At 33.6% G+C, this 25,125-nt stretch overlaps 3 protein-coding genes across 3 annotated transcripts; 1 reads left to right on the top strand and 2 right to left on the bottom strand.

Moving 5' to 3' along the window:
* The first annotated feature begins 7,322 nt into the window (after positions 1-7,322).
* Positions 7,323-15,266, top strand: LOC132732073 (lysosomal proton-coupled steroid conjugate and bile acid symporter SLC46A3-like). The gene is made up of 4 exons (XM_060718421.1): positions 7,323-8,471; positions 9,970-10,053; positions 11,517-11,673; positions 13,352-15,266. Exons 1-4 carry the CDS (start codon positions 7,361-7,363, stop codon positions 13,419-13,421), a joined length of 1,422 nt encoding a protein of 473 aa, XP_060574404.1. The 5' UTR covers positions 7,323-7,360; the 3' UTR covers positions 13,422-15,266.
* Positions 15,267-15,277: 11 nt separating this feature from the next.
* On the bottom strand, positions 15,278-18,981 carry LOC132732072 (uncharacterized). Its single transcript, XM_060718418.1, has one exon. It carries the CDS (start codon positions 18,951-18,953, stop codon positions 16,599-16,601), a length of 2,355 nt encoding a protein of 784 aa, XP_060574401.1. The 5' UTR covers positions 18,954-18,981; the 3' UTR covers positions 15,278-16,598.
* Positions 18,982-19,309: 328 nt separating this feature from the next.
* LOC132732074 (uncharacterized) lies at positions 19,310-23,843 on the bottom strand. The gene has a single exon (XM_060718422.1). It carries the CDS (start codon positions 23,635-23,637, stop codon positions 21,241-21,243), a length of 2,397 nt encoding a protein of 798 aa, XP_060574405.1. The 5' UTR covers positions 23,638-23,843; the 3' UTR covers positions 19,310-21,240.
* Positions 23,844-25,125: the final 1,282 nt, after the last annotated feature.

Here is a 25,125-nt window from a genome sequence, read left to right as displayed (position 1 = left end):
TATCACCAAATAAGTTTTACTTGTCAACAATTCTGAAGAGTTCTACTTGTAATACAGAAACACTGTCTAAATCAAAACTATTTTTTAAACACATCATTCACAAAGCTTTATCCCATATGGGTAGGCACCACTGTCATGAATATCAGTGACACTATGAAACTATTTTTGTTGTTAAACATATAAAATAGAAATCAAACTTAATACAAAAAGAAAATGTTTATTATGGAATATCCGATTAAAATGGGGTTCAAAATCGCAAAAATTTCAAAATCAACAATATTTGGAAACACACATGGTGAAAGTAAAACATAAATCAACTAAACTTGTATTTTTACAAGTAGTTCGACACTACACATGAAGGTCACTTACCTACATCTAACCATTAGCTATCACAAATTTATGGACTTTGCATAAGTCAATCAAACGGTTTACCCAAAATTTTTACATTACTAACTATCTTTGGGAAGATCTTCCATGTAATACCTTATTTAACGGTTAACAATAGACAGCTTGTTTTTGTCTAGTATATACAATCAAATTTTGTATCCAATATTGTATTTTTTATCAATTCATATAATCTTTAAGTGTACTGTTTTTAGGCATTAAAATCACGCATCAAAACAAAGCTGACTTCAGCCATACAATAGTTATAATATCATACAATATTATTTTCAAATCTTGTCAAACAAATTTTCAATATTAGAATACCACTGATCCTTCAGGAGGAATGTAGACTGACAGAAAGATATTTTAAATTTTTTGAATCATTGATACTTAATACAAAGACAATTTCTGTACTTAAGTTCTAAAACCTGAATATTATCAGACAGTTCATTTGTAACAAAAAACCCAACTCTCCCCAGATTTATTCTTAATTTTTTTTACGATTTTTTACCAAAAGTAGACATAACCATCCTTAAACAAGGTTGGTCCAAAAGTCATCCCTGAATTTGGTTTCAGCAAAATGAAAAAACATCAAATGTTTTTTACTAAGTCTACAAAATCTTGGATTAAATTTAATTTTGAAACAAGACCACAGACATTTGACAAAAAGAAATATTAGTTAAGATATGTATCATTATCAACGTAAAATTCTTTCTTCAACCAATAATTATGAATCAGAAAACAAAAAGTTTGGATATTTTTCCCACAACATCACTACTTATCAAAGTCTCTTCATCCAGTAACATCTTCAACTGCACATCCTATAAGGAACATTCCTGTAAAAACCCACTAACTTATGCGTGAATGCAGTCGGGCTTTGGGTCTAATGCAATTTCTCTCTCAACGTGCGCTGGGAGTGGGTCAACCTTCAGTACGGCAACATCCTTTTAAGGAAGATGGGAACGTTCTAACACGTGTAAATTTAAGGAAAGACGTTTAAAAACTGGACTTCCCAGATGATCACTATAAAGTATTCTATCTGGGGAACGTCAGGATTGTGAAACAGTTCCATACGATGCCTGAAATTTATCGAGAGTGAGCGGTATACCAATAGTGATAGTATATAGCCGTAGCTTCTTAACGAGCGATGTGAAAATAGGATTTTCTTAGAAGCCACTCAGACCATTGCATCCTCAACTAATGGAGTTAACATCATCCATGATGTAACAGATGTTAGTATATATATGTCCTTAGGTAGATGGAGTCAGATATCTGTCAATCATTGTTTATGGTAGACCTAGTACTACACAGCTGTTCGTGTTAAACAAATCCGGTTACGAATAACTTTGTTTGCTTTTCTTAGCTTATTTCTTTATGGATACTTTGCTTATTATAATGATCAGAGTGTTACTGATGTGTTTGCTTATCGAGTATAGAGAGTGTCTAAAACTGAATATTGTATGACTATTTGCCGCCGTAACTACTGTTTTGCGCGATTTAGCAAACATTTGCATAGTTATAAATAGAAAGCATTGTGATTTCGACTATTTCTTTTCTGTTTCGTATTTCTATATTCACTCTTTCGTATACAATATGATAATTTTAGACTGATACTTTTGACCAACTTGCGATAGTTCTGGTTGTACACCTCTAGTATCCGCTCAAAGTCCAATAAATTCGGTCAATAGAAATTTAAGTTATAATAATTACTCCTTTCGAGAATATCTGCATCTCTGGTGTCCATATCTTGTTTTAGATGTTATTATACAGATACAGTATAATCTTTGCTTCTCATTACATTATCTGCATAAAATCAGTCCTGACTAAACACAGTCTTTATCATTTATCTTAGAGCTTACAGTTCAATAATCGAGGCAATCTAAACCGGACAGTAGTTGTGTCCATTTGTTCTGTTACTCTCATTCTTTTTTCGGTTACTTTGCTTGAGTCTGGCTTATGATATGGAAAAGAAAGATGAAATTCAATGTTCGCAGCCAGAATTATTAGTCTGTGAGAACCACCGGTCTTTGATAATTAACGAAATGCTATGGCAGTTTAAGATGATCAATTAACAATGCAGACGCCTATTTTTGGCATATAAACATTCGCGAAATACCAATGTCACTAATCTTCTTCCGCGAGCACATACGTAAATATACACTCTAGTACAGATTGTCCGCCTCGGATTCTTCTCCGTTTACACGCTTATTCTTCTTCAAAAACGTCAAAAGTTCAGTAACCTATGTAAACCTTTATTCTTATTCTTTAGCTGTTAGACAAGTATGAAGATCTTTTACAATTACGATTCCCGTGTAAATTTTAGATAAGTTTTCGTTCGTGAAATTTGACTAAGGAAAAGCTGAATTCATAGTAGAATAATATTCTCAGCAAAACCTCGTTTACCCTGCCCAATGGGCGGGTCCCCTCGGGACGGATATTCCGGTCCGAACCGCAACAATATGACAGATATTATTATTGCTATAGCAAGACTGGCGTTTCCGTGAGTTTTTAACCCGCATGCCTCGGGAAATTTCATCTGGCATGGGGGGTGCCAGATGAGTCGCGTGCCCAAAACAACAACGTCATTTTAGCGGCACTTTATGAATGAACCTGCGTTAAAAAATGAAGTCGTTTTAGAAGGAAAATATATGTCTTAAAGGATGACGTCATTTCGCCGTTGTTATTTAATGTTGTAAGTTTCATACGGGCTATTGTAAGGAAATATTTAGTTGGATGAAATGAACTTTTAATTTCATGAACATATATCCCCATATTTGAGGTAAACCATTTTTTAAAATATGAAATAATATGGCAGAATAAGCAAAAAAAATGTCTTTCATATGTTTGCGGTTCGGATCGGAAATATCCGTGCCCTCGGGAACCCGCCCATGGGCGGTAAACTCGACAAGCTCGTTACCAGCCCATTGGGGGTCCCCTCGGGACGGATATTCCGGTCCTAACCGCAACATAAATGACAGATATTAATAATAATGAATATAATAATAATAAAATAATAGTAATAATAATAATAAAAATAATAAATAATTAATAATAAATAATAATAATAAATAAATAATAAAACAATTATACTGGACAAAATTATAATAATAATGATAATTAAAAAAGCCGTTTAATCAATTTAAATTTGCGATCCGGTCCAAATGCGTTAAAGCATTTATAAAAGTAAACGAAATGTAACCGGTATTTTAAAAAAACGTTAACATAAAAGATATTCGAAAAAAATACGTTACGTTATAGTATAAAAAAAAAGCGACGAGACTGTTAAAATGTGTGATAATTTTTCCTTTTTTGGCCTGGGCCAAAACATCGGGGGATTTTCTTTTTTTTAGAAAAATGTTTTCCAAAAGGGGCCGGGGTTAGGACCGGAGAAAAACTTTTTCTGAAAAAGGGAAAACCCGAGAAAACCGCCCGGGGGCCCTTTTTAAATTTTTAAACCATAACAAAAGGTTCCCCCGGCCTCGAATATTTTAACCAAAACCTTTGGTTTTTAATAGCAAGGGGAAATTAAAAAAGGGGGGGAAATTTAAAGAATTTTTTTGGGTTTTCTCAAAAATTTTTAAAAAATTTTTTTTCCAAAAATTTTTTTTTTTTTGGGTTTTTTTCCTTAATAAAATTTAAATTTTTTCCCTTGCTCCCGGAAAACCCTTGGGTTTTTTTAACCTTTTTTTATGGGTCCCATTTTTCCAAGGGGAACCCCGGGATTTTTTTTGTTTTTTTAAACCCCTCCAAACCTTTAAATTTGATTAAAGGAAATTAAGGGGGAAGGGGGCTAAAAAAAATTTTTTTATTTAAAAAAACCCGGGGAATTTTTTGTCCCGGGCCGTTTGGTGGGCCGGGCTTTTTTTTCGGGGGGGAAAACCACTTTTTTTTAAAAAAGGAAAAAATTTTTTGGAAAACCTTCCCTAAATTTTTTTACCAGAAAAAGTAATTTGCCCTTTTTTTCGGAACTTTTTAAAGTTTAAATTAAAGGTTTTTGGCTTTTTCCCACCCAATTTTTAAAAATTTTAAATTTTTTTGGCTTTTCAGGGGTCCACTTTTGGAAAAATTTTTTTTTGAAACTTTTGAACTTTTCATCATCATCGTACTTTCGCCCTAACGCATTCCGTAAATACGTTGGGTGTTCCAGACTGGTTGGATGACCACTTTAACATAAAACATTGCGACGCGCTAATATTACCCTAACCGCCGTTTGAGTACGGGCGTATAACAGGCTAGGAACATCAAAGAAAAATCGCCGCACCATTCGATAAAATAGTTAATAAGTATCGCCTAGACCTGCTTTTTTGTAGCTTTTAAACAAAAACATAAACCGATTTCTTTTACCAACAGCAATTGATTTCAATTTTTCTAATTTTGGTTTATCCGGGAGTTTATATTTCATATTCCAAATATATATACCTTGCAAGAATCACGAAGTAAATTTCATATGTCCTATGTTCATAACTGTCCTAGATGACCAAGATAATGTAATATGTAGTGCTTCTTGGTAATAATGGGAAACTATAATTCTGAGCTTAATTCTGGGCGAGTTATCGCTCCTTTTCATACAGATTTTAAGGCGTTATATTTTTGTGAAATCATGACACAGCCTTGAGCTGTATAAACATTTATCTATTTAACTTACTTATTACTTGGACAATTTTAAGTTTAATAAAAGAACTTATGCCAGATGTATACAAAACACTTGGTAAACAATTCAATGAATAAGATAACAATCAAGTCAAACATGAGGAAAAAAGGTTCAGTCTGAGCGAAAAACTCGTAGCCACTATTATAATAATTTATGAGCCCAGTTTTTTTTATGTCCGCTGATAACAAATGATCTGTAGCATTAAGCATGTATACTGTTGTTCTGTCTATCCAAAGACAAAGCAAGAGCTGATACATAGATTGTACAAAACAACAAGTATAAAAAGAATAACAGACAATGATCAGATATTTATAATAAAACATCTGATTGGTTGATTTCAAAAAAGAGACAAATAATGTGAAATAAGAGGTTTTCGCAAATTGCCGCATTCCCTCTATACGTATCAACGGACAGTGACAGTATGCTACGCGAAAGAAATATAATATGGTGTATTGCCGCATACATCCATCAGCACTAAGCCATACTGTAAAAAACATAGCATACTGCCGCATATAGCATACCGCGTCACGACAAAGCTCACACATCCATCATTAAGAATTCGTGATTGCATGAAATTAAATAAAATCCTTTTACGTAAAATTGTCGACATGGTTGCGGAACATATGAGCCGCGTCACGACAAAACCAACATAATGGTAATCCGCGCAGTCTGATCAGGATCCATTCTGTTCGCTTACAAACTCTATAACAAGTAGAGAAACTGATAGCGAACAGCATGGATCCTGATCAGACTGCGCGGAAGCGCAGGCTGGTTTGGATCCATGCTGGTCGCAAACCCATTATGTTGGTTTTGTCGTGACGCGGCTCATATGTAAATGTTGCTTGACGAGTTCAGTGAAAGAGCACGTGTTTCAAAAAAGAGTGAAACAGAATCTTTAAAAAACGCCCAAATCGACAAAATTGAAAATGTTTTTCAGCTCGGTTTGATTGAGCCTGTTCATGGACGGTACCGGAAAGTGCAATTTACCATCCACGACTCATGGTGCCGTCTTAAAAAGGATTTCAACATTTAAACACAAAAATGGTAAAATGTTGAATCCAGTTACTTCCGCAAATGTGTTCAAACGGCGTTTGTAATGAAACATACAATGTGACACGTTCGTGCAATTCCATGAAATATGGTCGCCAAGTAAAATAATTCATGCGCCCTGAACGAGAAAAATGTGAGAAACGGAAAAATTGAATTTTGAAATAAGATCAGCGGTTATAAAGTCAGCATATTACAGATTTACTGTCAAAATACAAATCTAAAAAGCAGGAAACATATCCTAAGAGTGATAATACTGTATTCAAGTAGGAACACTGGAACCACCCAACTAGAAAAGGTCCGAATAGAAGGGTCTTAGAACTCCACAAACATGCACACACAACAATAATGTTGTGCCGATCGATCTTCAAGGGTTGAAAATATAACATCTTTGATTAAATGTACGGGGTACAAATAACACTGAGGTGACAATAAAAAGAGGGAACAGAATATCTAAAGAACGTCCCCCCCCCCAAAAAAAAAAAAATAATAAAAAAATAATAAAAAATAAAAAAAATATAATTGAAAGTATTGCAGGTTCGATTTGATTGAACCTGTTCATGGATGGTACTAGAAAATGAAAGCTACCATCCACGCCCCATAGCACCGACTTAACTCAAACATTAAAAAGTACGTATACATCGTATAATATAGAATGACTTTTTGGGATACAGTGCACCAACAACACTGTAAAGGTAATATGGTTTTGGTTGTTGTTTTTGTTGTTGTTTTTTTTTGTTGATATCAATATGAGGATAGGAAAGAAAGGCGATTGAAAACGAAAGAAAGAAAGGAATGAATTAAATATTACATTTATGTTTCTGTATGTTAACAAGTGAATCACAAATTTACTGTTTTAGTAAAGACGTCGATTCATACGAAGTATGATCTTGAAACAAGTTAAGTCAGTTTTTTCTGATGAAAATAAGAAACATTTTCGCTTCTTAATCCAATCAAATATATTTTTATTGTACCAAAATTAATTGATCTCACTTCTAACCAATTTGAGGACCCCAAACGCAGCCATCTTAACCATTACGTCACTTTAATTACCATTTAAAATTCGATACTATTCTAATATACACAAATGAGTTGTTTTCTTATCTGATACGAACCTATAAATAGGATGTTATCATGTTGAATTTAAAGGTAATGTTGACAGATAACCATGTTAAGTAAACATTATTAGATATCGGGTTTTCACTATCATAAATTGTGCACCAAAGTCATGTAAATTCACATTGTTATATTTCTGATCTGCAGTATTCATATGTCAATATGTCGGTTAATGAACGTCAACCTTTGATAGTGAATACTAACAAAATTGTATCACGTACTTTCAAATGTAAACACTTTATTTTGTTTCCAACAGCTAATTTATTGTTTTTCGGATATGTTGTGCAATTCTATGTTATTTCTCAGTGGATACATAATGTTATTCAAAAGAAAGCAAATCACCAGGGCGACGGTGGTCCTTCTGAATGTTCATTAAGTAACTCTAGCGATCCGAGGTTTATTTCATTTCAAAACGTCGAGAAAAGGACAGCTGTTTGGCAACTTTATTTCATGATTGCTTCATCTTTACCGGCATTCTTTGCAACTGCTATACTCCCGTCGTATTCGGATACCTTCGGGCGGCGTTTTTTATTCGTATTTTCGTACAGCGCATATCTTTTAAAATATATTTTGTGCGGGCTCACTATTTTTTACGAATGGCACCTAATTTGGTTGATCGTTGCATCCTTTTTAGAGGGCATAACGGGCTCATATTTCACAGTTTATTCTGGTTGCTATTCATTCATAGCAGACGTCACTGAGCCCGGACGTCAACGAACGCTTGTCTTCACACTGTTTGATGGTATTCAATTATTAACATTAACTTTGGGTGGCTTTGTTGCGGGTTATTTCATTGAATTTCAAGGATATTTTGTTCCTATGGCATTATGTACTTTGATACAGTTTTGTGCATGGGTTTTAGCACTAATTTTCCTTCCTGAAACCCTCCAGGAGGAAAACATCTGTGACGTCACTTCCGTTTTCACAAATTTAAAACGAACTGTGGACTTCTACCGAAGTGACGAGTTTTCAGGCAAAAGAGCAGCGTACACGTTATTAGTGCTTTCGATCTTCACTGCCGAAATGGCAGGAAGCAATCGGGCATCAATTGAATTGTTATATCAACTTGGCAAGCCATTCTGTTGGCCTTCACAAAAGATAGGACTTTTCAGTGCGGCCCGGCATGCTGCGCAGGGATTGGCTGGAATATGTCTGATAACACCATTAAAGAAATGTTTGTCAGAAGTTAGTATCGCCATTATAAGTAATTTCTCAAATACCGCTTCTTTCGTGCTGGAGGCGTTTGCAAAGTCAGATCTGATGCTTTACCTTGGTAAGTAGATAAAAGAGCGATTAATTCTATACCATTCTATAAACCTGGACAATTAGTACTATATACTAGTATCTGAATGGAATAATTGGTTTACTAACACATACTTATAATAAAGTTATACCATTGTGGACATTATTCTAAGATACGTTATTTAGCATGGCTCTTCTTATTATTACATATATAGGAAAGCCAAGTGCATCGCATGCGGTGTTAACGCTCGTTTGGTCTGTTTAAAAAAAATCACTTGACAAAAATTCTATGTTGAAAAGAGACATAACTCCAAAAGTATAGCTTTCAAAATTATCGCCATTTACAAACAACCGTCTTTTGTCATTATAAGCGTGTTTCCAAATCATATTTATATCTTTAACATTGTTTGATGGGCTATATTAAAGTTTTTGCACAACGACGACGATGACGACGGCGAAGCATCGATCATAATAGCTCGACATTGTTATCCGAAACGGACAAGCCAGATCTAGAAATACTCATATTTTAGCATTATAAGAATATTTAGTAAACTTAACAATAGCTATTTTAGAGGGCATATCAGGTTTATATTTTACTGTTTATTCTGGTTGTTATTCATTCATACGCAAATATATTTCGTAGACATGAATATAAAATCACAAATCGCATTACGGAATCGTTTTATACAATGTAGTTTACAAGAAAACAAGGTCTATAACACTAAATAAACTCCGGATCAGAACATGCATACTATAGCAACTAAGCAACTATAGTTATGCGCATATTGTGCACAGTCAGAATATTTTGAAAACGTCATTAACTTTGATTTATACAGAACTTATTTTAGTTCGACAGTGTAAGAAGCCATAAGCTTATAGACACAATTTCGGATCCGTTCCTGGAACCAACCAGTAATGAGCACAGAGTAAAGTTATTTGCTCAACGAAACAACGACTTGCCCCTGGCGGGGTTTGAACCTATGCGGCAAAATGACTATCCCGACGAGTTAATAACTCGGCCAAGCCGTCATTGATGTTGACGTTACTCAAACGCTTGTATATATAAGAAACGCGTTTAACCTTTTCTTATTCATAGGGGGTCTCCGTGGCCGAGTTTTTAAGGTCGCTGACTTGAGATCACAGATCCCTCACCGCTGTAGGTTCCATCCTCACTCGTGTCGAAATCTTTCATGTGAGGAAGCCATCCAGCTAGCTTACGGAAGGTCGGTGGTTTTACCCAGGTGCCCGCTCGTGCATGAAATAATGCCCGGAAGGGCACCTGGGGTCTTCCTCCATCAATAAAGCTGGGAAAAAAATCGACGAAAAAATCTCGGCGGGACGCTCTAGGATGGCCCGACTTGAGTGTACGGTCGCCCATATGGGCTTTCCGGCGGCGACCTTAAATAAACGCATTTAAAAAAATCTTATTTAAACCATGTTTTAACCATGAATATAATTCGTCAATGTAATGTTTTGTAAACTTTCATAATCATATCGTATATATTTTTAATATTTCATTTTATTTAAAGTTCCCGTACCAGCCTTACTAGGTCGACTGACAGTATCAATGTCGAAAAGTCTGATGTCGTCTATGACAGACCCTGACAAACAAGGTGATCTATTTTTTGTTTTGTTTACTTCTGTTTATATTTAAGCTAATGCTCTGTAGAACTTGCACGGAAGTAAATTATCATTGCTTTTTGTTTTAAAATGACCTCTTTAAGGGTATGACTGGTAACATGTACGTGGTCCGTATTCAACAGCATAAAAACACCGTCTCTCTCACTCCTCGGTACGTGCACGTCGTTTAAAGGCACATGGCATCGGTTGATTTCAAAAAGCATAAAGATCGGAAATTATATCTGTGGACCAGCTGTCGATGTCCTGACTGAAGCCGAAGGGAGTGGTCACTTAAAAGTTGGAAGGGACAACGAGGGAGGGTACTATGGTGCGTGAGCCTCTAGCATGCAGTGAGGGCTTGAAAGGAGGCCCTTTACTGGAACTAACTGTCCTTATCAGGGCTACCTCCTTTTCATATTGTCTTAGTTTACTGAACAGTTAGGATCTTCCTCCAATTTTATATCTTTGACTAATTCTCCGTGGAAATTGCATGGAGGTAAATCTTTACCACACTTTATTTTAAAAAGGGCTTGGCTGGTGACATGTCCGGAATCCGTATCCGACACTTTTAATAGATGCTTTTTGTGCTCTTTCGAGCGGATGGACCTCACTAAGCATGGCATGTACTACATACACACATATGCACCGTAAACATTTACAACATAATTGAAATGTGATTAAATGATATCATGCTAGCAAAATCATCCAACAAATTAATATTCGCCATATTTAAGTCAACAAATTGACTTTCCATGCATTCCTTAACTTTGCTTTCGTGTTTGTTAATCATTCATTTCAGTTTTAACTGTAACATCATTTTCACGTTTTCTCTTCATTATAATAATTCAGCAGGTAGTCTTTAACACTTTAAATCGATTATTTGGAAAAGCGTAACAACTGTTGGAAGTCATACTTGTAAGAATTTCACAGTAATCGTTCCTGTTCAGTGTTAGTAACATGAAAGGAAACAACGTTGTTTTAGGCAATATTGTTTTTGTTTGTTTCAGTTTAATTATAAATTATTGGCATAGACGGGATTTTTGAAATATCTTTAATTTATATAAAAATTCTGTTTATTAAGAATGATAATGGTAAAAATATTATTTTATTACTATAAAAAATAAGCACAACAGTACATGCTAGAAACGTTATAGATTAAATGTAATGGGGAACTTTTTTTTCTAATGAGGAAATCTAAAAACATTGATGCCATAATTACAAGCCAGGTAGAAAAATCTTAATACAGTCAAACCTGTGTAAATGATCATATCCGGATACCAAATACAGACTAGATATAGGACCTAACAATATCGTATATTTTCTTTTCCGATTTCAACAAAAATGCATAACCAGTTAGGGTTAAGCATTTTTTCAATATCAATTGTCTATAAATATATTTGACTAATTTGATAAAAAGATCTACATTTGGTATGTCATTTGTTCTGCTTTATTTCAGGATCATTATTTGCGAGTATAACAGCGGTGACAAGTATATGCGGATTTACCGCACCATTTTTAAACAATGCTGTGTATGCCGCAACAGTGACGTTCTTCAATGGATTCATTTTCCTGGTACTCGCCGGGTTCTGCCTACTCGGGTTCACTCTTCTTTTGTAAGTTCTATTATACTATACATACTCGACATTACCGCTGTAGATTAAAATCTCGACAGGGACTTTAAATTCTTTTTGTATAGTAAAGCTATATAGCTGTTTCACAGATGGTTGGTGGTTCTATTCAGGTGCCCGCTTGTGCCGGAAATAATGAAAGAAATTGCACCTGAGGTCTTCCTCAACCAGATTAGGCCTTGCGCAGGTTTTATAAAAATTAAAACCCAATAAACTAACAAACACTCTCCACTCGCATACTTTAATATTAATAAATAACATTTTAAAATTTTTCATATAACATGAAAAAGGTTTGTAATAGTTTAAATGATATTAATTTAACCTCATTATGAAGAGAACATTGGATTTTAGTTGAACAACTTAGCAATATTGATGTCATATAAGGAAATGCTTACACAATTATAATGACACGCCTAACGCTTTAGGACACGCCTCCTTATAGCACAAGGGTAGATAGTCTGGATTACCTGCCCCTTACCACTACCTATAGCAAAGTACGACCGGAAACCAGACTAAAGGATAGAAATCTCGTACAAGTACAGTACACAAACTGTTTAGATTATATTTCTAAAGATAAGGGTCTATCTGAGTACAAAATAATATAATCTTTCATTTCACCAAATCACAGTACATAGACAACAACCCGATGGTCTCTTTGGCGATTTTAAAGCTTTACGCACTGTGCTAAGAAAACGAATTTGTACGGAACTAAGACTTCAATCACTTTTTATAACCATATTTTTAACCTCGAACTAAGAGCTATAATGTGTGTTTGTGTGTTGACATATCGCAAACAATTTCTTACGGAAAGAGTTTCTAAAAAAGCTTTCGAAGCTTCCTACTCAATCCGTACTATTTATTATGTGTCAATTATCATGTAAATGTAATGTTTATCAACAAAATATTGTTTAAACTAAAATACTTAATATTAAGGAATGGAGTGAAAAAAATGACAAAAGTTATTGGACCAGACATTCATCACATGTTTCACATTTTTTCGAAAAACAAAACCAGTCCTTTAATGTCAACAAACCTCAGTGGAATTCTTCTAATATCATGGGGCTGATAATGTAAACGTATATACAACGAATAAACGTCGTTTTCAAATTTTTATTTAAAGGCACATTATGCTTCAGCAACGAATAAAGTTTTACTTGTTAAGAATGGGAAAACATAAAAGCCTTTGGGGAATTGAACATAAAAGCTTTTCTGGGGCATTATGGGCCTTTAACATATTTAAACATAGAACTAAGGATTTATGTTATCAGTCTAAGGCTATTAACTTGGTAGTTACTGTACTTAAAGGAATGTTTACATTCATTTCAAAATCTTTAAAATCGTAAAAACGGTCAGGTCAACTTGAGGTCAAATAAACTCATACATTTCTTATACTTTACCTCAGTTTAAATGTTTGATTGCTATTTTTTTCCAATAAAGTAACAGTTTGTACTCGTACATATATAGACGAATCACTTAATACTAAAGCATTTGAATTGAAAATATCTGCTTTGGTTAATTAAAATATTTTAACCTTCTTACTTAATGTAATGTGCATGGCTTACGTCCTGCTTTAACTATATACAGCTAATAAAATTTCAATTATTATCAGAATAAAAGTAATTAGACGCAACTGTTTAAAAATGCCTATTTTTTCTACTTACAGGATCTTTGCAAAAACACAGCAAGTGAAAACAACGGGAGAAACAATTGAAAAAGTTGTATCGGACGATTAGAGAAACAAAAACCGTATTTTAATTTTAAACCATTGAATTACATACGTACGCATATCATGACAATGGCTAAAGATCGTTCCGAAGTTTATTCACAAAACAATAAACCCGGATGTAGACAAGCAGAACGCCGGTGTTTGAATTATAGTTAAACTCACGGATTAGATTTATTGTCCTCACACTAATCCACATCTTGAAAATTCTTGTGAGATTTGACAGAAGAACCCCATAGGTAGAATATGAAATAAACTATTGTGTGGCCAGTATCAGGAAAGACATAAAACAATTCTTCATTCAAATAAATACTTTTAAACAATCTTTCGGAATATTATATAGAGATATATCTGTTACACTCTTTTCAATGAAACAACAATGAGTGAAAAATAGGGAAAAAAAAGGGATCACCGTCCAGATTAATTGCATTTCGTTCCTAACTAGATTTCGCCGTAAAATTGATTTAAGAGTTTATTTTACATGGTTCACCAACAAGGTGTCAGCAAAGGAGTTTGAAAAGGTTGCAATAATTCTGACGACCGACTGGATAGAAAACATGGTCTTAACTTTATTCTTTGGCTCGGTGATATGATGCATTTCGCATTTCTTTTTGGATCGAGTCTTGCCCAGTGCAAGATCTTTTCGATTCGTTTTATTACAAACTAAATTTTAGTTAAGAACTAGAACCCTTATTATGTAAAAGGCCCAAATATTAATCGTTTTATCAACAAATCAAAATTAAGAAACCTTGTTAACAGTATGAATGTCTCGTGTCTAAAAATAAAGAATTCATTAAAATGTTTGCTTTTGGGCCTTTATCCGTTGAATTTTAATGCATTTACCATGTATTGAATTGGAAAAAGTCCATTTAATAAATAAGGAGATATTAATATATCAATATACAATTAAAAAATCAGCTACAAACCGCTGGTCTGGCTTTATGGTTTATCGTCTAAACAGTAAATTTCTTTCTGTCACATTAAAGGTAATAAAAGTGGTATTTTATTTGACGTTTTAGTTTAACATTTTAGAGATAACAGTATTTGTCTTCTTAAAAGAAGTATTTACACTCTCTGTTCCCTGATTGGCGCATTGTTTTTACCATTTTATAGTATATTTAACTTGTTTTATGACGAATGCTTACATAGCTTCCGGATTACTTTAGAAAGTCTTCCTGATTTGAGATCATGAATTATCATAGACTATAAATACAAATGACGAAAATGCATTCGTTTAGTTCCTGTTCCCATGAAGATATATAATATTCAAAAAATCTTTATTGACTCACACGTTCAATAAATCTTTCTTATCACAAGCAAACAAAACATTTGGTTTTAAAGGGTATTCATTTTAAACATACATATCACATATTAAGAAAGAAAAAGCTTTAAATTGTTAAAGAATGACAAGGTTTTGGAAAACATTAAAAATCAAACATGATTTCAAAATTTGTCACAGCTAATTCATATTCTTTTAGATGAGTGGCGGTGAATTTCAGATAGAAAATATTAAATCGTTGCAATGCACTTTGAATTGAAGTTTGAAATTCATACTTTTTAATCTATTCTTTGGATGAGAAACTCTCGCTTAAAAACATGCGAACAACGCAATGATTATTCAAAAGTTTTCATTCAATGAAATGATAAATCATTCATGGTATTGGTAGTTTGTACAAGTCATAAAATCATTTTTATCATTAGTTTTAAAGATGTATGACATGTCCTAATAATAGTTATAAAGATTTTTTGACAGGTTATAAAGGCCCTTTATAAACGGTTATTGGTAAATATAACCCGAGCCGCAAGCTTACATACGGCCATGTAACCTGTCAGAAATATAGATAACAAATTTATAATACAGGGGGCAGGGGGGTGAGCTTTCTTCATAAACTGACAGCAGCCGCGTATATAAAAATATTAAAACTATTATCCAATGAAAAGCTACGTTACAAAATTGCAGTATTATAAGGCCCAATATACCAGTAAACGGTTGTAAGCCTTTATAACTCGATCCGTTGTAGCACGTCTGATATCTTTATACTGAATTTATAATACAACAAAATGACTTTATTTGAGGAAAAGGAAAACTACTTCATACAAATTAAAATTGACAGCAATCGTGTATATAGATAATATATATAAACGTCACGATTATCCAATGATAAGCGACCTTACAAACGTGCAATAATATACAGTCGAGACTGTCATATGTGACTTTCCAAGGGACCCATAGAAAAAGGTCACATATGACAGGGTGTCTCTTAAAACAGTCTCAAAGGAAATTAAAATTTAAGTACCATTCTATATAACATTGTGACTTAACATACATAACTGTGTGAAGGAATAATATCTTACCACATGCAAATAAACATAGGTACTACTTAAAATATTTTATATAAATAAAATAAGAATCCCTGTTAAACAAATACCACCAAATGTATTATATACAATTTTATTTTGTTTTTTATATTAGATTTATATTGAATCATTATGGTACAATTTGGTACAAATCCTTAAAATAAATTTCATTCTTTAAAAAACGTATCCATTTTCAATTTTTTTTCTTTAAATGGAAGGTCTGGTATCAACATTTTCCCATAGCATTCATGCAGCCATAGAAAAATAAAATAAATAATAAAAAAATGCTGCCTAAAATACATATTGTCTACCTAATACTATGTATTTAAGTGTACTCCATGTAAAATAATCATTATCTATAGCATATGTCTGTTAAAATACGAACACTGTAAGGAACATTCAATGAAAGCAGGGAATAACAATATCTAAATATTGCTTAGGAATGTATATTTGTGTATGGTATATATCTTTAGAAATTCTGGGAAGGCACCAAAAACTGTTTGCTTTCTTGAAAATCTCAAAATGAAAATCAGCATCTATATCAGATAGAACGTATTGTATAAACATTGGTACAACAGGTAATGGTGACTATAAGAAAGATCAGTCTAAAAAAGCTGAATGAACTCTCCAAATAATAAGTTGTATCGAAATTGTGTCCATTGTTCTTTATGGCTTATTGTATATACGTTCATCGTCATAAAACAAACAGTCACATACATGCAAGTTTGTTGATAAATTAATTTTCTATATAAGTTATTACCGAAACTAGCACCAAACGTATATTGTATTAGTACCGTATTACTTTTATCTACCAATTTTTACGACCTAATCAATTAAACGGGACAACCTTTCTGATCCCTTTTCTTGAAGTTGCTTTTCCCTGTCGCTTAAATAGTGTTTCATCGTGCAAATAACATCTTCTGTATTGACAATTGCATTCTGAAGGTCTTGGCATGGCAAGTCTTTCAAATACTGTAAGCGTATCGTTAATAACTGCTCCTTCAATACAATTTATTATACCTTCGTCTTTTTTATCATCGTTTTCTTTTGGCGTATTTAGCTTTTGTTTTGGTAAAGGTTTTCCCAGCTTACCAATAAGACGATCGATTAGTTCACTATCACGTGTTTTGAAATCTAAATAGCGGATTCTTGACAAAGCTCGTAACCTGTCATCCCTGATGTCGCTTGAAACTATATCGTCATAGTTTATCAATATTATTTGTTTAGCTTTGTCGGCTTTGAAAGAATTCCAAATCGTTTCTAACTCCGATACACTATTGTAGTTTTCTGCGTATTTATCGCATAAGACGATAACAAAATTAATAGATTGATTTGCAGCTATCGCTATTGCATCGTCCCGCGTGTCTCCATATTGAATGTTTTCCCACGGAATAAATACTATATATCCAGCATCTACCAAGGCAGGCTTTATATATCGCATTACCGTTCTGAAAACGCAACTGTTTTGATCATAAAACGACAAAAATACGTCTATTCTATGTTTTTCAACCGAAGACTGTTTACGGACAAACATACGACTGAGTATAGTGATTTCGTTGCGGAAAAAGAAAATGAGACCAATGCCGAACACTACAAACGCTAATATTCCGATTGCTATACTTACTGTAACCGTTAAGGGTATTGGTGTAAATTTATTACAGTTTAGAAAATGTTCAGTAACGTCTTCGGCCGGTAAAATGGTCCCGCCAACGGAGCAGTTCAGCCTATTCTGACCTTTTTTCAAACGAATCCAGTCCCCTATCCATGTATTACCACAGTTACAAATAATTGGATGCGGACCAAAAGTGATTGCATTAGGGTCTCTATGCTGCAAAATAGGAGGCAGATCATCCAGCGTTTGGTTCTCTATGTTTATTGTAGACAAAATGCTGGCAGCCGCTTGCCGACTGAAAGTTGACACTGGGTTACCGCTTAAGTCCAGATTTATTAATCTGTTATAGTATTTCCTGGCTGGAATCACTGATATTTTGTTAACAGCAAGAATGAGATCTATTCTATTATTTCTCCAAGTACCGATTGGCATTTCGTCCGGCATCGATTTTAAACCTACACCTGTACAATTAACTAGCACTTTGTCTTGACTTGGCATGTCAATACAGTGACAAAGATAATGGGGACATGTGTGCTTTTCACTTAGATCACATGTTAGATCATCGTAATGTTGGCTAATGGCAACTTCTGTGAGGTTAAGCCCTTTCACACTTTCAGGCATGTTACATACAAATGTATCCAAATTCTTCCAATATACTGAGGCTTCTGTTCCTAAAGATTTTAGTATAGGAAATATCGTACAATCACAGTTCACTGAACTAGAATCTAATTTCAGAGACCCAGATATGTATTTGGGAAAGTCGCCCATATCTTCAATTCCAATAGATGTAAAGTTAATAAAGCTACCCAAGTGTGTATGCTCTAATAAAATATCGCCTGGTCCATGAATGACTTTATCCAATACAATCCCTAGGTCATTTGTAATAGATTCAATATTAGAGTTTGTGAAGTTTAGAGTACAGAAAGGTCCTGGCCTGAGCACGTTCGAAACATCTAAGCAGTCCATATTAGGATTGTTGGAAAAGTCAATGATTGGAATATTCCCTCCTTTGATGATTATAGTATTAGGTTCTAGTTTCATTATCAGGTTGTGTGACATGGTAAGAATCCTCAAGTGAATCATGTCGGTAAATGAGGTATTTGCGATATAAGTTATCAAATTGAAGTCTAAACGTAATGTGTCTAATTGTTTTAGGCATTTTATTACACTTATGCTGCGTATCCAATTGTATCTTAAGTCCACCTTTCTTAACTGTTCTTTGATCTGACATATATTCTGCGGAAGCTTCGAAAGAGAACCTCCAGTATGTATCAATTCCGCCACTGAATCGTTATTTGTATTGGTAAGAATACTTTCTCCGTATATATTAAGGTATTCCAAATATATTTTGTCAACAGGACAAAGCAATTGATTAATTTCCCAGCAGGGCTGTGCCCTACAAGAGCAACATTCCTCAGGGTAATCTTTTGTTTTACAATCATTAGGGCAAAATATTTCTGCCCTTTCACCATATGACCATAAATGGTAGCCTGGAATAGTTGCATTTGTGCTAAAAGCTGATATCACACAATGTGAGACTAAATAAAATAGTAAAATTAATCGGAAAACCATTGTATCACAGTCCTAATCCTTATTTTAATACAGCGTATCGATCACTGCAATGCCTTTTATTTCATTGCAAGGGGGATTTCCTCAATATTAATACGTTGCAAATTTCTTCAACATTACCATGCTGCATAATTTACAACCAGGCTCATTTGGCAAATAAATATATACCTTAGGCAAATAGTACAGTTTGCTTCGTAAACACTCGAATGTATCTTAAAACTTGAATGTAAGGCCAACACGTTTTTCTTAAATGTTTTAAGCGACATTTTACAAACTTATTCGGTCGGGGTAGGGTAGTAGGGTGTCTATAAAAATAGAAATAGAGTCTACGATTTTAGAAAGCCGACTTAATTTTAAACATTTAAAGGGGCTTAAATTTTGTATATTTCACAATATTCGAAAAAGATGAGTCTTTAAGGCATTTATGTAAATATAAATAAATTTATTATTCATTTACTCAGTGAGGAAATAACTCGAAACAGCACTAAATCTTATTGTTTGTATGAAATATGACATAGAAGACGAGGTATTCACTGTGATAGCACGAATTAAGCTTTCTTTATAAACAAATTAGTAGCCACTGTCTACACCTCCCCACAACACAGTCACGGGGCATATTTCTCGTTTTAAATTACGAGAAAGGCTGAAGTGTTGGAACAGACAGAATGCCTGACAGACAAACAGGATAACTGACATAAGGAATGACAGACAGAAATATACCTTCGAGTCATTCAATAAGGGGCGGCCATAAAAAAGATTTGTGCAGTTATAGCTTTAATCTATTTTATTTTGCACCACTCTTAAATAACAATAAATATTACAGGTAAGACAAAAACATAAAAAAAATGCATTATTTAGGCATTTCTTCAGGCTAGTGCACAAATGTATTTAATCATAAGAAAGTGATATGCTCGCTAACAATTTATTGTTCGAGTAACACCATTTATGACATAACATAACGTTTGTTAATAAATAAACCACAAGAAAAGCAACAGCGACGTATTTTGCATCTGACAGATGATACTAGATTTTACCCGATGTCACATATTGGCACCCAATTATGCGTTTTCAAACTTAAATTGAAATGTAAACATTTAAACGCAAATTCACTAAGAACGTCTATATCATTCCATGCTTTGAAAATTTGTATAAATTAGAGAGACAAAACTTTAATTTAGCTTAATATCAGGTAAGTCAGCATTCTTTTGTTGATGTCGTGTTAGAATCGAAATAATATATCCAAATCGGTGATTATGCTTGATTTGTATAAATTAGAGAGACAAAACTTTTAGCTTAATATCAGGTAAGTCAGCATTCTTTTGTTGATGTCGTGTTAGAATCGAAATAATATATCCAAATCGGTGATTATGCTTGATAAAATCACTGTTCGTTGTTTGGATGCGCATAATTATATCACTCGGGCCACGCCCTTGTGATATAATTCCTCGCATCCTTATTTCAAACGTTGAATTTATTGAGCGATAAAATCACTGTTTGGGATATATTATTTCTTAAATAAAATTCAGTTATAACCAAAACCCATTATTGACCAAAAAATACCAGACCAAACAAAACATGTAAATGATGGGAAAATTTAAGGCAGACAATGAATGAAATGATAATATTTATTATATAAATTTGAAGAAAGTCACTTTGATCTACTGGCAATCATGCCAGTTACACAAGCTGGTGAAAAGGTTGTTCAGATAAGAACTAAAGGTTTAATTTGGTTATTAGATCTATCAATCTCCTCTATGAAACCAAAACAAAAATAAGATCTTGACCCGAGGTTACACAAATAAATCTTAAAATTGTTATCAGTTGTTAACTTTAAAGTTTGTCGCTACAGATCAATGTCAATTGCATTTCTTATACTGTTTGTTAAAAATACATTATGCAAAGAAAGGTTAAAAAATTTATAAAACGAGTATAACAATAGTATCATCGCATAATCATGTTATCTTGTAATAATCACTGATGAAACTAAGACAATCCCATCTTACTAAAGCTTGAGTATGCATATAATGGTATTTAAATGCAAGGTTTGGTATAAGATTTCATTTATTTTATATGTAAAGATGTCACCTTAAAATTCAACCTAAACCATAAATTATAATACTGAACTGCTTTTATCTATTCACGTAAGAAACATATAATACAAAATATGCCTTACACATCTAAGCTAGACCAAGTCTTAGAGTTTACAAAAATACATGCTGAAGCACTTGTACAAGTAACAGTTTGAAAATTGAATGTGTTTGGAATATATGCAGGGGAGTATATTGACAAATTACAAGGGCACAACCCTGTTGGATGATATGTTTGGCTTGAAAAGAAAACGTATATCACCATGCAAGTAGCATCTTCGAAATTTACAGTTGCACTCAGATGATTTAGGTTGTGTAAGTCTGTGAAACACTGGGGGTATTGTATTACCAGTATTTGGTGAATTGTCATCATCATGATCACTCATCTCTAGCTCTAAGTCTAACGTTGCTTCTTTTTCTAATGCGTAATCATTATCTTTTGACAACTTTTGTTCCGGTTTATGTTTATGTTGAAGTGGTTTCCCCAGTTTTTTCTTCAGCCTTTGTATGAGACCACTTTCGCGGTTTCTAAAATCAAGACATCTTGTCCTTTTTACTGCTCGCAATCTTTCATCGTTTATTTCTTTTGATTCCAAACTGTCAAAGTTGATGAGAATTATTTGTTTTTCTTTATTGGCTCGAAATGAATTCCAGATTATTTCCAGTTCCGACACGGTCTGAAAGTCATCTGCATAATTATTACATAAAACAATGACGTAGTTAACCGATAGATCAATCGCTTTTGCAAGCTCCTCGTCTCGTTGATTTCCATATTGAATATCTTGCCAAGGAATAAAAACGGTGTATCCAGCTTCAACTAGTGCAGGTTTGATGTACTGGTTTACCATACGGAATATATCATCATTACCCTCGTAATATGACACAAATACATCGATACTATCTGAAGTTTCTGAAAATACCTTTCTTGATAGATTTCGATTCAAAATTATTAGCTCATAACGAAACGTATAGCACAAACCAGTGATCAAAACGAACAATGTTATAGCTCCAATGGAAGAACTGACAATTGCTGCTGTTGGCCAGCGTGTAAACTTATCACAGTTTAAAGAGAACTCAGAGACGTCCTCTGCCGGTATTATTTCTCCGTTCACAATGCAATTGAGCCTTCCCTTGCCATTCTTTAATCGAATCCAGTCACCAATCCACGTATTTGAACAATCACATACAACTGGATGTGGCCCAAACGTTATCATATTAGGGTTTTGGTGTTGTAAAATAGATGGAAGCGTTTGCAACAGTTGGTCTTGAATGTTTAAGCGTGAAGAAATGTCACCAGCTGCTTTTGAACTAAACACTGTTATGTTATTTTGTCTAAGATCTAAATTGACTAATCTTGAATAGTAACTTCTTTCAGGCAGACTGGTTATTTTATTATCAGCAAGAATGAGATCGATCTTGTAATTATTCCACGCACCGATTGGCATTTCGTCCGGCATTGTTGTTAAACCTACTCCAGTGCAGTTGACCAATACCTTTCCATGGCTAGGCATGTCAATACAGTGGCAATAATAATGTGGACATTTAGGCTTTTCTGAGATATCACATATCAAATCATCAAAATTCATCGCCTCGATCATAGCTGTAAGATTTTTTCCTTTCATATACTCGGGTTTATAGCATTCAAATGTTTGTCCATCTAGCATATTTACATTTTTCCAGTACTTTCCAAGGTCAGGGCCTATCGTGTGTAATATTGGATACAATGCACATTCGCAATCAATTGAACTGGCATCAATTCTAATCGTGCCATCTATGTACTGACCAAATTCCTTCAAGTCGTTGATTCCAATCGATGTAAAATTTAAAAAACTGCCAAAATGTGTTTGTTCCAGCAGTAAATCCCCAGGTCCATGCATGACCTTCTCCATGACATAACCAAGTTCGTTTGTGATATGTTCAACGTACGAACCCGTGAAGTTGAGTTTGCAGAATGGTCCAGGTCTGAAAACATTTGATATATCTAATAGATCCATTTGACGATTTTCAGAAAAATCAATAATTGGTATATTTCCACTTTCAATAATGATCACATTCGGATCTAACTGTTTTATAAGATTATTTGACATTGTTAGAACTCTGAGATTGTTCATTCTTGTAAATGTTGTATTGTCAATGTATTGTATCATATTATAGTCTAATCGCAGTGTGTCTAGTTTTATAAGGCATCGAACGGGGTCGGCATCAATCAGTTTGTTGTGACGCAAGTCCAATGTTACCAACTGTTTGTCAAAGTCGCATGTATTTTCTGGTATTTGTATTAAGAATCCGTGTGTATGAATTAATTCAACTATAGCAGAAGTATTTTTTGGTCCGATTAATTTACAGTTCCCAAACACATCTAAATATTCAATAGATAGTTTCCAAATTGGACAAAGTGTAGGATTTAACTCCCAGCAAGGTTTAGCCTCGCACGAACAACACATATCTGGGGAATCTTCTGTACGACAGGTTTCCGGACAGAACACTTTTTCCCTCCCTTTTAACGACCATTTAAAGTATCCTGGAATATCTTTAGCACAACATGTTAAGACAAAGCAGTACATATAAAAATGTACGATCACACATTTGGTCACAAACATTGCTTCGGTCCTCTGAATATACTTTCAAGATATGATCAAGTTGAATACCAGTTCTGAATATGTATCGTTAACTTATCGTCTAGGGGAAATTCCAAACTGTTCCCCATGAAAATTTTGTAGCCGGCAATATTGGAAATCAAATGATTAATATGATTTTACTCAAATCTTATCATTTATTTTATAATCATGTTCAAACATGGCCCTTCAATCTTATAGTTACTCTCTTTATCTACATATTGATATACCCGTCCAATGTTTGAATCATTAACAATTGCCCCCACCTTAGCAGCAATTATCATCAGCAGATAAAATAATTCTCATTTTATCACTGACAACCTTTCCTAAAATTTCGCACTTTAAATTTGTTATATTGATTCACAAATCAATAATTTCAGAATTAATTTTTCATTCTTTTTTTCTTGTACCTATACCGATCGCTTCAGATTCTTTCTTTATATAACATATAATATAACATAACATATAAAGTATAAATTGTAAAGCAGTTAAAGTTTATGTTATGATCGTAATTTTACATAAAGACTCCAAAGAATTGTCAATGCAAATCATAAAATGAATGCAATTATGATCCAAATATATATGCACGGTAGTGCAATACATTTTTTACAGAGTCGCAAAGATGTGTGATGTTATAAAATTGTTACTTTTCTGCATTTTTTAATTTTTTAACAGTATGAATATTGGCAGATTTAAAGTTTTCATGTTCATGGGACACCCTATCTAAATCTGATAAAGTTTATTTATTTTAATATCAGTCCTTTAAAGGTTTATTATTCACATGCGAACCAAGAAAGATAATTAGTGGGTCATGACCTCCTTCTACCGCTGGGATTAGTCTGTTACGCAGAAAACATCATTTAATATCAAGTTCTGAATATTAACTTAAAATTGCTATGAATACCGAAATCAAAATAATCGATAAGTCAAATAAATGATTGGTATGTACATGTAATACCAAAAGGTTGACCAGTGGTGAAAGATGAAGTTATTTGACATAATGATGGTTTGCCGGCTATGACTGAATACTGATAAAAAATGTACACTTCTTTTTGTTTCTTTGCTATGTATTGATAGCCGTTTTTAAACCTATCGAATATGAGGTTAAATCAATAAAGATATGAAAAGGAAGTTCTTGTATATATGTACATTTATTGTCTTATTTGTTTGAACATCGCACGCTAAAAGACGAGTTTTCGAGTTTTCTTGACGTGATTTAATTTATATCAAAAAATGCGAAATGATATAATATTATCTTTATAATTATCACATATTTTCATTGTGTTCTGTATAATTCCGATATTATTAGATAACTTAGCTGTAAAATCATATAGGAGCTAGTACAATATGCATTTTCTGCTGTGTTACAATAATTTAAGTATCATCATAAATTGTACAGTATTCTCGTATCGTTATAAATCTCAATATACTTAATGTTTCACAACTGGCCTTTTTTAGGATTTATCAGTTCGT

The sequence above is a fragment of the Ruditapes philippinarum genome, unplaced genomic scaffold (genome assembly GCF_026571515.1).
Source record: "Ruditapes philippinarum isolate M1 unplaced genomic scaffold, ASM2657151v2 ctg3673_1_1_1_1, whole genome shotgun sequence".
In the NCBI taxonomy this organism is placed as follows: domain Eukaryota; kingdom Metazoa; phylum Mollusca; class Bivalvia; order Venerida; family Veneridae; genus Ruditapes; species Ruditapes philippinarum.
The sequence above is the reverse complement of the archived record's forward strand: the minus strand, read 5'-3'. Positions and strand labels throughout refer to the sequence as shown.

What these genes read in the sequence shown, in the direction of transcription:
- LOC132732073 (XM_060718421.1), top strand. Translation starts at nt 7,361, where the DNA reads ATGTCGGTTAATGAACGTCAACCTTTGATAGTGAATACTAACAAAATT. An exon ending in AGATCTGATGCTTTACCTTG is followed by an intron (nt 8,472 to 9,969) that starts GTAAGTAGATAA and finishes TTTTATTTAAAG; the next exon opens with TTCCCGTACCAGCCTTACTA. An exon ending in GACAGACCCTGACAAACAAG is followed by an intron (nt 10,054 to 11,516) that starts GTGATCTATTTT and finishes GCTTTATTTCAG; the next exon opens with GATCATTATTTGCGAGTATA.
- LOC132732072 (XM_060718418.1), bottom strand. Translation starts at nt 18,953, where the DNA reads ATGGTTTTCCGATTAATTTTACTATTTTATTTAGTCTCACATTGTGTG.
- LOC132732074 (XM_060718422.1), bottom strand. Translation starts at nt 23,637, where the DNA reads ATGTTTGTGACCAAATGTGTGATCGTACATTTTTATATGTACTGCTTT.